The following is a 17,672-nucleotide window of genomic DNA, read 5'->3' on the forward strand; positions in this document are numbered from 1 at the left end:
TGTGAAGATCTCTTTAAATAAAACACTGGATGGTAAAATGTAATTTACTGCAATAACAATTATATAATTATGAAATTATAGCCATACAATAATAAACAATGTTAATTAATAGGCATTCATCAAAAGTCTTCAATTTGTGGGCTTTCAGAGTAAAATAAACCCTACACATTTACTCTCTCATATCAGGTCGACTGCAGTACAAACTTAATTTTGTTCTCAGAATTAAATTTAGAGCCCTATCAGATTACCATGGTTGGAGACTCGTACACTCAGAAACAGCAACAGAAAGAAAGTTTCAGGTTACATCTCAACAACCCCATAAGGTCTAATAATAAAACTGGGCCATGAGCGAGTGGATGCCAAGCAGTGGGGGAAACGTTTGGCACTTGAAACATGCACAAGTGACAGGTGTCTGTCATTGTAATTCAGGGCAAACTCACTTCAAATGAAACACTATCTCATTTCTGCCCCTCGTGGCCATTGTTTTTGTCATCAATCTAATGTAAAAAAAAAAAAACATTCTGTAGGCTTTGCTTCTCATATGCTGTATCATTTGGCACACAATTATCCTGTTGTTTTTAAACATGGGTATAATAAACTGATGATTTTTGTTGAGGAGAAGAGGTTGAGATGTTTCTGTCCCATCGGTTTATGTTTAGAGATGGTTGGAGAAGAATTTATGGGATTCGCCTGCAGAATCACTGTCATTTTAAGAGTTTTAGCAGTATTGAGGGCCGATCTGTTGTTGACACACAACCCACTTCACTACTGTAAAGATTTGCATCTCAATTTACATTGCGACCAATGAGAGTGGTAAACAGTCGGTATCATTCCAACACACTAATATGGTGTTTCCTGTGCTGCTTACAAGCAGCACTGCATGACTAAACCAAGGATTCCCCCACAGCAAAAAGCTATTCTGTTGGACAGTGGTTCCCAACACTGCACATTTTGGATATCCTTCTTATCTGACACACGTATCTGAGCTCTTGGGCTGTGTTTAAAAGGATAGTTTATAGTTAGTTTATGTACAGCATTGCTTACATTACATGAGTGCCCACTTCTGGGGGAAGCGGGACACCCAAGTCCTTGATCACTTGATTCTGATGTCTACTTTCTAAAAACAAAAAAAACAAATATATATATATAAAATAATTCTATACTGCTGAATAAACAGCTGTAAGCTTATTTTCCGTCAATCGTTTGAATTATTTAAGGTGTGGATAAATTAAGTTTTGCATTGTTGTCTATGGATCTGCCTGAAGTGCCTACACTCTGGACTCGTTCGTCGCTCCCCGTGTCAAAATAAAGTTCCCTTTCACTAGAAATTGAAAGCACATTAGAAATTGTGGTGGGGTTCCTCCCAAATTGAACTGCTTAGGGAAGTTTGTTAGTGCATGTCGAAAAGTGGATTTAAATGCAGCCTTGAAATCTTTAAGCTGATAAGTTGCATCCGTTATGCTTGATTAGGCCCTAATCATTAGGGGGACCTCTAAACTGTGCAGTGCTTGGAAACGGCATGAGTGAAAAAACATCAGATGTTTTTGGCTGAACCATCCCTTATAGCAGTGGTCATATGACAGTATTGCAATCTCTGTACCACATTTCCTTGATGGTTTTGTATTATGCCCTCAATTAAGCACCGTAAAAACTAAAATAAATGAACAGCTTGACACTTTTTGAAACTATTACAGTGTTTAGTGATCCATTCCAAAAGCAATAGATACACTGGCCCTTTAGGAGTTAGACAGCACCAATACAGTTCAAATCTGCTAAGAGAGCATGCACTCAAAATCAGAATGGCTGGTAGCCATTTGACAAAGGCTGGTAACTTCCAAAATGTAAAACAATCCTTTGAAACAGTTGAGAAAACAGACACCAATTCTCACCTTTTTTTTCTACAGACAAAATCGACAAAGATAACAGTGATCTAATACACTATAGTTTCTGCTCAATGTAAGCACAGTGGCACATGTGACAGGCAAACTTACTAACTTATGTGATAGTAATAATGAAACTCAACATGGTTAGTCTTGAAATTAACCATTCAGATCCTCTGATTCAAACACCCTGGAAGACAGCGGGATACAAGACAAAAAAATTAAAAAAAAATAACACTGAAAACATATATGGAAAGGTTGCATTACCTTCACAATTTGACCTTTAGATTTGGCAGTTTCTATTTCGGCACTTCCATGTGATGATATGGTTTAATATTCTTCCCTGATTGAGCAATTGAATGAAATATCCCACGATCGTTATCTCACGCAAGTTAATTGCTTTGCAAGAATTACTGGGTTTTGGCTTTTATTTCTTTGGGAAGGCCTGATAGTTAAAAAAAAAAAAACTTTTTTTAAAGGAGTGAGGTAAAAAAAGACTTTTCATAGTAATTTACCCTCAATCATGGAAGAAAATTTGAAATTTTAACATAACCATTAATATAATTTCATAATATTATACAATAAAAAAAATTATATCAAATGATCAATATAACATTTAGACACACTCGTATATTAATATCAGCCATGGAAGACCTGATAAATTAAAAGAACCAAACCCATTGAGGAATGACTTCTGTTCCTAGATAAATCCCATTGCATACCAATTGGAAGCAAAGCACACCATTTCATGAGTCTCTTTCTCTCTGATGCATATGCATATACATTTGAGTGGTGGTGGTGGTGGTGTGGGGGGGGGGGGTATTTAAACAGGACAACAAAATAAGAAACAAAAGATGCACAGAAAGCAGATTTGAGATGACTTTTCCCCTGTGACTTATATTGAAAAAGTATTTTTTTTAAATTATGTCCTTTTACAAAAGAGCACAATTTGTAGTGTAATATCTTACCACCAGATCCTGTAATCAAGCAGTAGTGGTTTAAGGCCTCGTTTTTAGTTTACTTTAGACTACAGCTATTACAGAAGTGAACATTTGGTACTGAACATTTTAAACAACCAAAGAAAATTGTGGCATTGTCAATTAATAATAGGGGTCATTTTATGTACATTAAGGCTGTCACTTCTGCAGTTTCATAATTCAAAACATATAAAAGGTAGGATAAGATTCTGTTTTCTGTACCCTACAAATCAAACATCTTCACGCAGCAATGCAATAAGTGCTTTTTACAGCTTGACACCGATATGCTAGTTGACTACAAGCAAAGACAAACTAATCATTTAGTGAGGCTGACTAGTTTATCTAGATTTTTAGTACAACCATACACATTTAAAAATCCATTTGAGCATCCCAGTATGAGTGTTGTTTTTAACTAAATGCCACATTCAGTTAAAAATGGTTAGCTAAATACATTTAAAGCAATTTTTTCCGGTTATGCTCCATCTAGCCGTTTTCAAACACAAGAGCACACCTTATGTAAACTAAGAAAAACGTCTGATCAGGGTAAGCTGAACGGGAGACCAACCTAATTACAAAGATTTACACCGCTTCTATAAGACCAATTAGTCAGTCAGGCAAACCACTAATTGGTTGGTTCTGAAAATAAGTCATTTTGCACATGCATATTTAGATGCACAGAGAATCCAAACTTTCCTAGCCAAAAAAACAGTCAGGGCTGCTTGTAGCTGTACTTACAGATTATCCACAATCCCTTCTCTATATGGTTTAACCACATGACAACAAAGCAGCAATTTTCCTACACACTGATTTTAGTAAGATACTAACAATAATCATGACACTGAAAGCATGAATGATATGCAAACGAGACCAGTACAGTCATTCCCTACCACAGGATTTGAATAAACCAATTCATTAGAAAACCGTTGACCCCCCAAACAAAGCAACAAAAGGATTATGTGCGCTTATTTTCAACTAAAGGTAATCCATTTGGTGTGGGATATATTTATGTTGGCAGTTTGAACATCTGTAGCCAAAGAAAAAGGGCCAGATCAATGGCTACGCGCATCTGATGAGTATATGGCACGTAAGGCCTACCAGCAAAGTCAGTTAAAGCTTTTGTGTTAAAGACATCATATGAGAAAAGTTTAACAAAGCCGAAGTCACCTTCTCCCAAATTCGCAAATAATGGCATCAATATTACACCTTGGTTTAGTGGAGAGAGAGAGCGAGACAGAGAGAGAGAGAGAGAGAGCGAGAGAGCCAGAGAGCGAGACAGAGAGAGAGAGAGCGAGAGAGAGAGCGAGAGAGAGAGAAGATTGGGGAAATTACTAATATACATGACAAAAAAATATTACAAAAGAGACAAGGGTCTGGTGAAACTCCAAAAGACTTAAGGCATTAGCCAAGACGAGTAAAGGCAGCTATGAGTTCAGGCTTTCAAAACACATGAACCTCTTCCTTCTGAGCCCAAATGCTCACAAGAAATATACAAAACTATTTGGTAACAAAAGTTTACTATATGTTATAAAACTTAAAAAGGTGAAAAATGTACCTTAGCTAAAGCTTATAAAATTATATATCAATAAAAATAATAATAATAATAATAATAATAATATTCCTTGGTCCGTAAAAACTATATTACTATGATAACTTTTCTTCCAAGCCTGGCGAAACAGTGCATTAAGCCCTTTAGTAGAAAACATCTCGCAAAGCCATTTCCATCCCGCACTTACACAGAAAGGGCTTTGTTTTGAAGAGAAGGTGTTTTTTTTGTTTTTTTGACTGTTTTTTCTTTTCATGTAAGGCTAATGCATTGATCCTGTGGCATCTTGATCCACGGCACACATCACTTCTGTTGCCACTTCCTCTGACATGAGGAAACAGATTGAAAAAGAACCGCAATAAAGAGAGAGAAAAGAAAAGAGATGCCTTCATTTGTTTTGTCCAGTCTTTGTGTGAAGTCTTGTCTCTCTTTTGCTTCTCTCTACGTGGCACCATTATCCGTTTTTGTAATAAGTATCCCATGAATCTTTGCAGGAAGTCTACGAACTGACAAATCACCATCTCTCACAAAGGTTCACTTACTCACACACGCAAACGCGCACCAAGATTCCCAGGTTAGGAGACAGACATAGCTGAGGAAGAGGAAGATGAAGACACGCTCCCTGCTGCTGCGTATCCCGCCTGGCTGTCAACAGCTGACTGCAGCAGTAGGCTGGAGGATGAAGATGGTGAGGTGGAGGAGTTGCTGTTGGCCCGCAGTATAGCTCCCGCAGCGCTGCAGTGAGGACGCGGTCCCGGCTCTGGCGTGTAGGTAAATGTCAAAGCCGTGGAGTAGATGATGCCGTCATTACGGACCAAAGTCACAGGAACCTGCACTGGCTGCCGGACCCAACGCCACCCCTCACGGAACGCAGAGATGTCAGGAACAACGCAGAGCACACTTTCGCCACACCTGCGGGAGAAGGGGCCGTACTTAAGCATTACTGACATTTATGTACTAGACACTCTGAATAATATATATATATATACACACACACACACACAGGTCCTTCTAAAAAAATTAGCATATTGTGATAAAGTTCATTATTTTCCATAATGTAATGATAAAAAATAAACTTTCATATATTTTAGATTCATTGCACACCAACTGATATCTGTCAGGTCTTTTATTGTTTTAATACTGATGATTTTGGCATACAGCACATGAAAACCCAAAATTATTATTTTATTTTTTTTAATTAGCATTTTTCATCCGACCAATGAAAGAAAAGTGTTTTTAATACAAAAAAGTCAACCTTCAAATAATTATGTTCAGTTATGCACTCAATACTTGGTCGGGAATCCTTTTGCAGAAATGACTGCTTCAATGCGGCGTGGCATGGAGGCGATCAGCCTGTGGCACTGCTGAGGTGTTATGGAGGCCCAGGATGCTTCGATAGTGGCCTTCCTCCAGACCTGGCAACTTGATTTCCGAATGACATGCAAAATTTGCTTTCATCCGAAAAAAGTACCACTGAGCAACAGTCCAGTGCTGCTTCTTTGTAGCTCAAAAGTGTCTTGGCCTGGGGAATGCAGCACATGTAGCCCATTTCCTGCACACGCCTGTGCACGGTGGCTCTGGATGTTTCTACTCCAGATTCAGTCCACTGCTTCCACAGGTCCCCCAAGGTCTGGAATCGGTCCTTCTCCACAATCTTCCTCAGGGTCCGGTCACCTCTTCTTGTTGTGCAGCGTTTTTTGCATACATTTTTCCTTCCCACTGAGGTGCCTTGATACAGCACTCTGGGAACAGCCTATTCGTTCAGAAATTTCTTTCTGTGTCTTACCCTCTCGCTTGAGGGTGTCAATGATGGCTTTCCGGACAGCAGTCAGGTCGGCAGTCCTACCCATGATTGCGGTTTTGAGGAATGAACCAGGCTGGGAGTTTTTAAAAGCCTCAGGAAACTTTTGCAGGTGTTTAGAGTTAATTAGTTGATTCAGATGATTAGGTTAATAGCTCGTTTAGAGAAACTTTTCATGATATGCTAATTTTGAGATAGGAATTTTGGGTTTTCATGAGCTGTATGCCAAAATCATCAGTATTAAAACAATCTAAAATATATGTTTAATTTTTATCATTATGGAAAATAATGAACTTTATCACAATATGCTAATTTTTTTTAGAAGGACCTATATATATATATAAATAACAGGGTATCTGCAAAGTTTTCAAAATCAAATTATACAAGAACTTTGAATACGTTTTTAAAGGGTTACTTCAGTGATTTAGCGTTACACTTTGTATTTAAACTGGGTCATTACACACAGAAAAATAGGGTGTACCTTTAGGGGTACAACAGCTTGTCGCTGGGGCAGTACCCTTAAAAGGACAACGTTGTAACATTTTTACCACAAAAAGGTTCATAGTAGTACCTTGAGGTACGCATTTGTACTCAAAGTTACTAATATGCACCTTTCAGGAGTAAAACAGGTACAAAGATGTCCTTTTAAGGGTACTGCCCCAGCGACAAGCTGTTGTACCCCTAAAGGTACAATTTTGACACCCTATTTTTCTGTGTGTACTGTAGTAGAAATGTGGAATTATTTTTGAATTTGGTGCCTTCTAGACTGAGAAAAGACAGAAAATGTATTTTTGGCTTGTGGATGAAAGACAACAACTCTCAGAATGCATTTGTTTCGCTCCCCTACGAAGCCACCGCTACTAGTTTACTAGATCACTTTTAAGAGCTGAGGCAAGCGCGGCAGCAGCATAAATTCACAGCGCATGTTCAGTCTGGCGCGTTTTCAGTTCATTTGGAAGCTTAATTTTCATAGAAATTTATTTAAAAAATTGAAACGCTCACTTTGCTTTTACATGAATGCCTGCAGCTGCCAAGCCGAGCGCTGTGAATTAGATCCCACTCCCCATGGGTTGGTTGAAAATGTGGAACTTCTAGCTCCTTCTACTGGCTGTAGTCTTTAGCCTCATAAAATGACGATATTTGCGTCACTGGAAGATTTTTTCAAGAAATAAAATACATAAATCCGTCTCAGGGGCATGATCATTCCAATATATACTTCCAGGTTTCTACTGATACGAGCTATATTCCAAATCGTTGAAGGCCCTGACATACTCAGACCAAAGTGTATTTTCATTTTTCGCTTAGAGGTGAATCAAAGTTCAAAATATCTGAGTAATCCAACGCCGCCCACATTGCTGAGAGCGGCATTCAGATGAATATGTAAATATGTGCTGCATGCCTTCCTTTCAATAGTAAAATAATCAATGAAAATGACAGCAGTGAGAAAACAGCAGTTAAGAATGCATCTGATTTTAGCGATGTGCAATATGCAACTCGGCACTCCAGTAAAGTCACATTAGGTTTATTTATATAGCACTTTATACAATAGCAAGCAATTCCCTTTCATGGGAACTCACTCTGTGTCACCGCATTGGGAACTGCTTGCCAATGCGATGACAGCCTCTCGTTCCCATATTCAGGGAACTAAGGTTAGTCGTAACCGAGACATTTTCACAAATAACCATGTCAGTGTCTCTCCAGTGTGTTTACATGTTTCTTTTTTTTTTTACTGTTGGTCATCTGACCTCGATGGACTAAACACAAGAAATTAACTTCATGCCAATCAAGATTTTTACACCAAAGAAGTCGGGAGTCTCAAGAGTACACCTATCTATTATATAATCGACTCAAACCAATAGTAGTTCAAAGGTGTTTAACAGCCAGAGTAAACTTTTCCAGAAAGCTTTGGCAAGCTGTTTTAAACACCAACCAAGTTTCAAGTTTATTTAATTTATAAAAGCACATTTTATATGCATTTAATGTATAAAAACAGCCACAAGAATGACCAATGTGCTGTAAAAAATCTAAATACAAATCCTAAATATACACACTTAAGATATTGACAAAAAAACAAAATCAATACACCAGAGAATACAAATAAGTTTTTAAAAGAGACTTAAAATTTGTCAGGCAAGGTGCCACTCTGATCTCTAAGGGCTGGTTGTTCCATAACCGTGGCCCAACCACAGAAAATGCTTGATCCACTCTACATTTGAGTCTTAAGTGTTAGACTAGGAAAGAGGTTTTAGTTGCTTGATCAAACTTTGTTTTGGCCTGATTTTGTTCAAAAAGACATCACACCAGTTTGTTCTTCAATTTCACTTAAAGTATATTTGGGCCTTTAGTCTTTCTTTTTTTGTCTTGATAGTGCAGCTACAATAGTTTATGTTTTAATAAAAGGTAAACAAATGGCAATAATTGTATGCATACTAGTACTAATACTAATCATCCCATTACACCTCAATGATAGCATGAATCCAACTCATTTATGGCATTCCTGATTTAACTGTAGATATTTTATCTATTTTCTTAACTGTACAGCACTGTGGTTGGTGTGTTGATTTCACCTGTACATAGTGTCTGCCTCCACATCTCCAAACCAGACTCTGAGGTTAGGTGTGAAGTTCTGTCCTGTCAGTTCCAGCATGGCAACATCTCCTCCTCCATTCAGCTACAACATTCAGGGTTCAAGGTTACTTTCTAACAGATATGATGACACGCCCTTTTTAATAAAAAACAATTGTAATGTAACATAGCCATCAATGTTATGTGCTGATATTATTAAAGCACCTGGGATTGCTCACAGCACCTTTAAAGAACTTGACTGTGACTATGTGCATTACCTGTAAGCTCTCAACAACAGGCACGGGTGTGACAGGTGAAGGTACAGGGCCCATGCCCTCATAGAAAGTGTACTCTGCTTTGTCTGTGCTGATGATTGTCCATGACGCCCCATCATTGATCATTTCTTTGTTTGTTTCTTTGGGACAGGGTGTGGCCTGAGAGTAGTTCAGTGTTAAGAGAACAACATTTTAATTGTTTACCATTAAAAAAGATTATAGAGTAAGAGAGAAGAGTAAGTTTTATTTTCATTGTAATTCTAACAGAGATGTAAAGTTTTCATCAATTATAGTGCATTTTTTCACATCTATGTGGCAAAAACATTCCAAATATAATTATCAGATCTAATAAGACTAAGTTAAAGACTTATTTGAAAGACTTATTAGACTTAACTGTATTAATCTAATAAACTTTCTGTACCAGTGGACTGACCTGGAACTGAATTATCCTTTCCTGTGACAGGCAGAGATACATCCTCTCTGTGTCTTTAAGGTAGAAGGCACATTTATGTAGTTGGGACACAGGATCGTCAGCATCCATTAGCGCTGTCTGCTTGTCCACTTTACGGATAATCTACACACAAACATGCAACATTTCACTTGCAATATCCACAGCATTACACAAACATATGACATCAATTCAGAGTGACACAACTATATACATCATTCCATGATTGAACAGGACATACTTTCTTAGCCCTGCCCTTATAATCAACAATGATCATGAACATTAAAGTGGATAAGCGCTTACCAGTCGGGGTAGAGCCATGCCTGTCACAGAGCACACCAGCTTCACCGTCTGACCGTAATGGATGTAACCGTCTCTGACTGTAAACTCTTCTCCCTCTGACTCATCATCATCCACTGAAATTAAAAATGACCAATTCATAATTAATAAGCAAACAAATCAGCAGATTCAAAAATTAAAAGAGATCGAAAACTTTCACTCATTCTTTTATTAGATGTAATGAACTTTGCCACTAGGGCTCCATGTCAAGCCTTGTTGGAATTTTTAATATAGCATATTGTGTTCAATAAGACACAAGGGAAGCACTTTATTTTACAGTCCGGTTCCACATGTATTAACTGATCTGTAATTATATTAACCATAGACAGTTAAATAAATGGACAGAGCGTTCCCATAGACTTCAACGGCGGAAAGTGAGATCAATTAGAAGCAATGACTTCCTGATGGCTGAGCGAACTGCGCAGGCTCAGACTGAGCTCGACGACATAGATGTGACGTGAGCAACCTGTCTGACAGCTGTAGTTCTTAGTAGTTTTGGAAAGTGAAATCTGAATCACGTTGTTTAAATGTTTTGTCCCGTTGCTTTTGGCTCCCTATGGGCTTCTCCCCATTCTTCTCCCTTGACTTTATGTCTCCACGTCCCCCCGACGGTCTCATAGACAGTAAAAGATTGCTTCTGAGCGTCTCCTCCTCCTGTCTATACGGTAATTTCTCAACTGTGCGACAATCGCGTTGGTTATGACGCAATCGTTAGCCTATTTTTACAAAAACAGCTTCTGCGGGGCGATAGTGTAAGATACAATGTAATGGAGCCTTTTATGCATTGTTGTGTTTCTTTAGAAATAAACAATGGACAAATGGAGTCTTTAAACGCCTCAGACGTTAAGTTATTCACTGTTAAAGTGACTCAAAAATGAATGGAGTCAATGGGATGCTAACAGCAGGTGATGGCTTGGTTAGCAATGGCCGCCGCTATGGGTGGAACGCTTCCCGAGTGCTAGATTACCCCCTTGATATTATCTGGGTAATAACTAGGTACTAACCCTGAACTTACCCCTAAACCTAACCAATGTAGTTACTTTGTATTGCCCACTACTTTCTTTGGTAAGTACACACATTGTAAAACAAAAGTACAACCGACATGTTGTGAATGACTCACATAGATGAATGTAGAAGGCTCCCCACTGCTGTGAACTAGCATGGAAGTTTCCCCCTTCCACGTGAAGGTACCGCGTACTGACAGTCTGAGACCGCAAGCGGTTAAAGAGAGCCACCTTCGTCCCAGAAGCTATGCACACTAAAACACATTAAACAAATGAGCTGAGCAAAAATTATGGACAAATCTACTCATTTAGTGACTTAAATGAGAAATTATTTTGACTCACGGTCTGCATTCTTCAGTGATTGCTTCTTTTTGGAAGGTTTGGAGATGACCTTGATTCGTTTGCTGAGGAAGACACCGATATCCGCACTATTTCCATAGAACATTTTCACTGACAGCATGAAGTGCTTACGTTTGTCAGAGTCAGAAATGTATAACGTTTTTGCTGTGCAAAAATTCTGCAGAAGCAAAATACAAGGATAATGACATGAGGATGAAGATATTTTAAAGATCAGTTACAATATGTGTTGCCATAAAAAAAAAAATCCATAATGCACCTTGCCCTCCAAGTTGAGCTGCTGCATTTCTTGTTCACTGTTTCCAATGCCAATGAAGGCACAAGGCTGAGATTCTTGCTCCGAACAGCCCTCTCTCTCCATCTGCTCCTTCTTTTTTTTCCAGCCACAACCCATCAGGTACACACATGGTGGAGGACAAAAGAATCTAACAGAGTCCAAGAGAATTTGAACTGAGTAAAGAACAACTTAATTTGATTTTACAATTCAATCTGATTTTACATAACTCTACCTTCATTTACATTTATTGTGCAGATGCTATGCATAAACTGGACCTAACCAAAACTTAAATTTACTGTCAACATTAAATTTAACAAGATTGCAAATAGGGATGCACCGATACCATTTTTTCAGAACTGATCTGATATTTAAAATTACGAGTATCGGTCGATATCAATACTAAACCGATCCGATACCAATGCAGTTTTGTTTAAAATTTCTATGTAGAATTTCTAAACCTTACTGTGCGTTCACACCGCCGGCGGCGAGAGCGGCAAGCTGGCCGGAAGTCATTCATTTTCAATGGGAGCCGGGCGGCGAGCTCCAGCGAGATCGGCGCGTCTTGGACGATTTGGGCGTCGAGGAGAGTTGAAATCAGCTCAACTTTATGGTAATGAGCTATGCTCGGCGGCAACAGGCGGCAACCAGTCAGAATGTAGAAGTGCTCCGCTTGAGAGAAATACAGATAACGCAGGCCTGCAAACTTTGGTTCCTACCACATTAGTTCCCAAGCAAATTGTAGGAGGGGTTGATCATTGCTGTGTGGGTTTCCCTATCATTTATGACAAGATCATTCATAGTGATGTGTAATTTGTTAAGAAGTCGCACAACACTATTTTACAGGCGCTAGAACGCTCGTTGTTCAGCGGGTATGCAATTAATTCTTACTTTCACATTTAAACGATTTCATGAAGTTAATTTATACCCTTCTTGTGGTTAGTATATGCATCAACATGCTTGTTTGATTTGTGGCTTCTTTAAGTTTAAAAAAAGAAAAAAACATTTGATCTACGTCAGAACGCCAGCACGTCCACAGAGCTTTCTACAGCCTCGTTGTCAGGGCGGCAAGAGCGAATTTTGACGCTCTCGCCGGCGGTGGTGTGAACGCACGGTTAGTGTGTTGAATTGAAAATCACTCTTTTGTGAGTTAAACACAATCAACTAAATACAGACTTCATTATAAAAAATAAAAAATTAAAAAAAGATATATACAATCACAATCCATGACAAAAATAGCCTACTACTATAGATTGTGAATAAATTAGATTAGTGGATAATTCAGCAGCTTCAGAAGCTTAAAATTCTCTTGGACTTTGTTAAATTACAAAATTACGAGTGCACAATAATTGTATAAAATCTAAACATTTAGTGGGGGAAAAATAAAGGAAACCACAAAAGTGAATAAGTTTAGCTCTAAATCTGGTAAAATGTTACATAAAATATATTTATGAAAAACAAGTCAATATATTTATAGAAATATAGCCTATGTACTAAGAAATTACATTTATTTGAAATGTATAGCACATCTTTTTAATGAGGCAGCAACATATTATAGATAAGGCAGAACAAGAAAGACTATTAATGAAACAACACAGTCACATGCTCACAGCGCGCCGCATTCCCTGTCCCTGCGCCCTCCGTGTCTCCGTCCGCATTGAGAAGTTCAAAACAAGATATATTGACGCGTAGTGTATCTATGCAGTATTCTTATAAGCCGTTTATTTTGAACAGTTTAACATTTCAGTTACTGTGTGAAGAACAATACAATGTGAAGTCCAGTGTTGTGATATAACAGACACCGGTAGAAAGTAACACGATAAAGTCATTTTATGAGAAACCATAGAGCACTACAGATCAAGCATAATAACAGAAACAATGAATAATCTGGAGAGAATCGAACACGACACACAGTTTAAAAGCTAAATGGAGATTGACTGACAGCCGCAGCGGAGGGAAGCGTGCATTGACGTGAACTTGAATTTAATGACTTAAATATTCATCTGTACTCGCATTGAATTATGGAATGGCTTTAGAACACTTTTAATATAGTGCACAAATCGTTGATGATAATGCTTTATAATGTTTTGTGCCTTTTGTGAGGCACTGGGGCTTAACAATAACAGAATATTATACGCAGAGTATCGAATTTGAATCGGTCCTGTCTGTCTGATACACGATCCGGCAAATAATGGCGGATCTGAGCCGATACCGATACTGAGTATTGGATCAGTGCATCCCTAATTGTAAATATTTGCAACCCATTAACATCTCTACTGGGGTCGATGTAAAGTAACCATCATTTTATTCATTTTTTTTAAGAAATATTGCACAAAAAGTATTCTTGTCGCTTTATAAAATTAAAGGTTGAACCACTGTAGTCTACTTTAACTATTTTAACAATGTCTTTACTACCTTTCTAGGCCTTGAAAGGGTTAATTGCATTGCTGTCTATGGAGGTGTCAGAAAACTCTCAGATTTCATCAAAGATCTTCATTTGTGTTTTCCGAAGATGAACGAAGGTCTTACGTGTTGGAACAACATGAGGGTGAGTAATTAATGGCAGAATTTTCTTTTTTTTTATGATATCAGATGAATAGAGGAGAATTTTGATGAATGAATAACAAAGACTAAACTGGACTATTGGGCACTGATTAATCACTCACAATAAGACGAAGAATGTGTAATAAATGTTTAAACCATCACTCACCTTTTTTCATTGCCGTACGATTTCTGTGCGACTTTTGCATGCAGTATGAGCACTGTCTGATCTCCTCTCTCCTTCAAGTAGTTGCGCATGGCCTCTCTACAAAACCACACAATACAAAAGAAAAGCTTGTTTCAGCTTTAGTTTACTAATATGCATTAGCGCTGTCATTTAAAAAAAACAACAACAAAAAACATTTGAACAGATATCAAATATCAAACAATGTATTCGAATATCTATCTTAATTCAGTTTGGGCATTATTATTCCAATTGAGGTGTTTATATAGAGCAATTTCATTCGGATTGGACTTTTAAAACGATTACAGTGCTCCATGTAAACGCACCAGACTGTAAAAAATTGCGCTACATGACACTTTAAAAGCCGGAGTGTTTATTTATAGTTAGATTACAGATATTTCACATCATGTTTGAACGCATATTCGAATATCGAATAAAAAGTAACAGCCCTAATATGCATTTGATAAACTACACATGGACTTCTCAGTGCATTTACCTTGTTAAACGCTTTGGCTGAGGGAGCTCCCCAAACTTCCTACAAAACAAAACAGTCAAGACAATTCAAACATCACTTATTATTTATTCCTGCAAATAATAACAATAATGTTGGCAAATAATGCTGCCACAGCCTAAGGATCTGCCTACCTAGACAACATTCTGTGGCAGGATAAACAAGTTTAAACGTACATAAGATGGCATAATCAGCTGTCTATTTAACTTAGATAGCTCACTATGTTTTGAGAGACAGACAAAATAAAAAGTTAAAAGAAGCACTAGCATTTTACATAGAAGTGTAATTTTATTATTATTTTTTTAGCTAAAACTACTTTAACTGAAAAGTCTGACATTTAACAAAGAGAAAATGTTTGAATCCCCCAAGTCTCTTTTGTGGACTCACTAGACTGGCTAACATCTGCTAACCTGCTCTCTCTCTCTCTCTCTCTCTCTCTCTTTCTCTCTCTCTCTCTCTCTCTCTCTCTCTCGTGCACCAACCTCACAAGTTGGCTCAAAATTAATACATGTATTTTTAAGCTTAAAGTATGATAAAGTACCAAAACACACAGTCAATACAACCTCACTGTGTTAACAGTTCAATATTAACTCTCCGTAGCATTCAGTGTTTACGGAAAACTGCTGGAAATCTATCAGCTAACTAAAAGCTAAGTGGCTAACTGAATAAAAGAGACCATCGTAGAAAACCTCAAAAATCACACAAAAGTACGCAGAAACGGGAAACCAGCGCAGAAACACACGGCCGGGGTCGTAGATAAATAACCCAAAGCAAGTTACCATGACCAAACAGACAAAACTTATTTTAGTTGTGACTTTTCCATGCCCCGTCCGTTAATAATTTCGCTGCTTACCCTGTCACAACAGGCGCCATCTTCACCAACTCTCTCTAATAACGCCAACAATCGCGAGATTTCCCCCGCTCCGCACCACATTGCAACAGACTGCATTTAGACGAGGGGGGAGGGGCACTGTGAGAAATAACGCAGGAAGGTGGGGGGTGGCACAGGCGTGGGAAAGTTTTGAAGTAACGCGAGAATTTCCGGTCGATTATTATGGGAGTCTATGAGAGAGAGTACCTTGTCATCGCGAGAGTAAGTCGCGGACGGCTGTCAGCCAAACGCGTGTGAAAGTTCTCACGATGGGAAGACAGACCGCACCTTTTAAGCGAGGACCGTGAGAAAAAGATTTCTGAAAGGAAGGAAGCCCGGGTACTGGGGCACCGATACCAGGAAATAGTGTTCTGATGTGCAGCAGTTAAAAAAGGATGTTGTTATTAAAAATAAGAGTAGAATAGTTCAGGAATAGTTAAATGCGTACGTTCCAGTATTCATTATGAACGCACTAATAAATTACGAACCTACACATTATATGTATGTGGTGTAATAAATACAATGAGTCTACCACTGAGCTGTTTTCATATCACCAGATGGCAGTATTGCTTCACTGTGTGAATGCTGCCATGCCATACACGTGTTAAAACCATGGTTAAAACCTTAAAAATGGCTGAGAAAGGATAGACATCATGTTTGAACAACAGGACAAAATGATGCCACACAATAAAATCATCAGAAGTAGGTTCATATTTAAGTTGCTTTAATCTGTAATATTATATACACAAAATGAACTAAATAATACAAGTTGTTTTATTAAATATTAAATTTCACTAAACTCCCTTTCATTACTTAAAGTGTTTCCTAGTGAAACTGGGATTTTTGTGTGTCTGAGTGTCTCCAGTTTTAACTGAGTGGGAATTTTTAAACTCTAAACAGCAAAATGTAGCTAAATATTAAAAAATATTGTTTTTGCTACAAGTAGCATGTATTGTAATCAGAAAGTTGCTAGTCTGATCTACGCAAGGAGCAAGCCATGATAATGATTATTAATAATAATCACTGATCCCTTGAATAAGGCACTTAACCTCAGCTTGATTCATTAGAAATAAAATAGGACACTACTAATGTGGCTGCTAACGTACTATATACATAATGATTATGTTTGTTCTTCTTTATTATGTTCAATTAGCAGTCAATCAATGAACAATAAGTTCAAGATTTCATCAAGGGACCACTTTATATTAGGTGGCCTTAACTACTATGTACTAAAATTTTAATTAATAATTTGATACAATGCTCTTATTGTGTTTATACATGTTTTTACACTGTACTTACATTTTAAACATGACCTGCATGTAATTACATCTGTAATTCATTTTTGTAGTTACATTTATAATTACACCCTTAAACCTAACCCTACCCTTAAAGTGACCCATCTGTCCCTAACTTTACCCATATCCCACCTCAATATCAGCAAAAGGGTTTTGCAAATATAAACACAGTCAGTACATTTTACTTATTTTTTGATGTAAGTACAAAGTAGTTAAGGCCACCTAACATGGGGTCTCATGGAGTCTTTGGGTACATTTTAATTAGGACTAAAGCTACATAATTGTGTAGATTTTTACAATTGAAGAAAATCTGAAATTTTGGGGTCATACAAACACATTTATAGAAAGAAAAAAAGCTTTTTAAATATATTATATGGAAATATACTTGATTAAAATATGACCACTTTTTATTAGGTGTATATTATATTTATATCAGGGGGCACTTTATATCAAAATTTGATGAAGGAAATATCAATGCCACTACCTGGTACCAAAACGTGTCATTTATAGGAAAACAGTTCAGAGTACTGCCCCTTAATACCATTTAACCCTCAAGTTATGAAATTACTACACTCAAAGATCAAAGGTTTACAACCAGATAGTCCTGGTTTATTCTAGGCACAAGATCACTTGGATCATTTGACATTAAGATTACCCGCTTACTTAATTATTCTCTTCTAAACCTATTATCTTATCAGTGTGATCTATCTCAACAGTATTTTAGACATGACTAGATAGCATCATTAAATTGCAATTTTACTATAATAGCAGTAAAATAAATGCTGCCTGGTGTGAGATCCCTGAGAC

At 37.6% G+C, this 17,672-nt stretch overlaps 1 protein-coding gene across 3 annotated transcripts; it reads right to left on the reverse strand.

Annotated features, from left to right (window-relative positions):
• Window positions 1-1,676: 1,676 nt before the first annotated feature.
• Window positions 1,677-15,631, reverse strand: rbpja (recombination signal binding protein for immunoglobulin kappa J region a). Of its 3 annotated transcripts, none has more exons than XM_067441950.1 (11): window positions 15,553-15,631; window positions 14,685-14,723; window positions 14,174-14,269; window positions 11,449-11,614; window positions 11,175-11,349; window positions 10,949-11,086; window positions 9,793-9,905; window positions 9,475-9,615; window positions 9,045-9,200; window positions 8,769-8,872; window positions 1,677-5,312 (listed from the first exon to the last, which is right to left on the reverse strand). In XM_067441950.1, the coding sequence occupies exons 1-11, from the start codon at window positions 15,570-15,572 to the stop codon at window positions 4,976-4,978; spliced, it is 1,485 nt and encodes a 494-aa protein (XP_067298051.1). In that variant the 5' UTR covers window positions 15,573-15,631; the 3' UTR covers window positions 1,677-4,975. The 3 variants fall into 3 exon arrangements, with proteins under 3 accessions (XP_067298051.1, XP_067298052.1, XP_067298053.1); XM_067441951.1 differs by lacking the exon at window positions 15,553-15,631 and adding an exon at window positions 15,479-15,498; XM_067441952.1 differs by lacking the exon at window positions 15,553-15,631 and adding an exon at window positions 15,389-15,407.
• Between the last annotated feature and the right edge of the window lie 2,041 nt (window positions 15,632-17,672).

This window comes from Pseudorasbora parva, chromosome 4 (genome assembly GCF_024679245.1).
Source record: "Pseudorasbora parva isolate DD20220531a chromosome 4, ASM2467924v1, whole genome shotgun sequence".
In the NCBI taxonomy this organism is placed as follows: domain Eukaryota; kingdom Metazoa; phylum Chordata; class Actinopteri; order Cypriniformes; family Gobionidae; genus Pseudorasbora; species Pseudorasbora parva.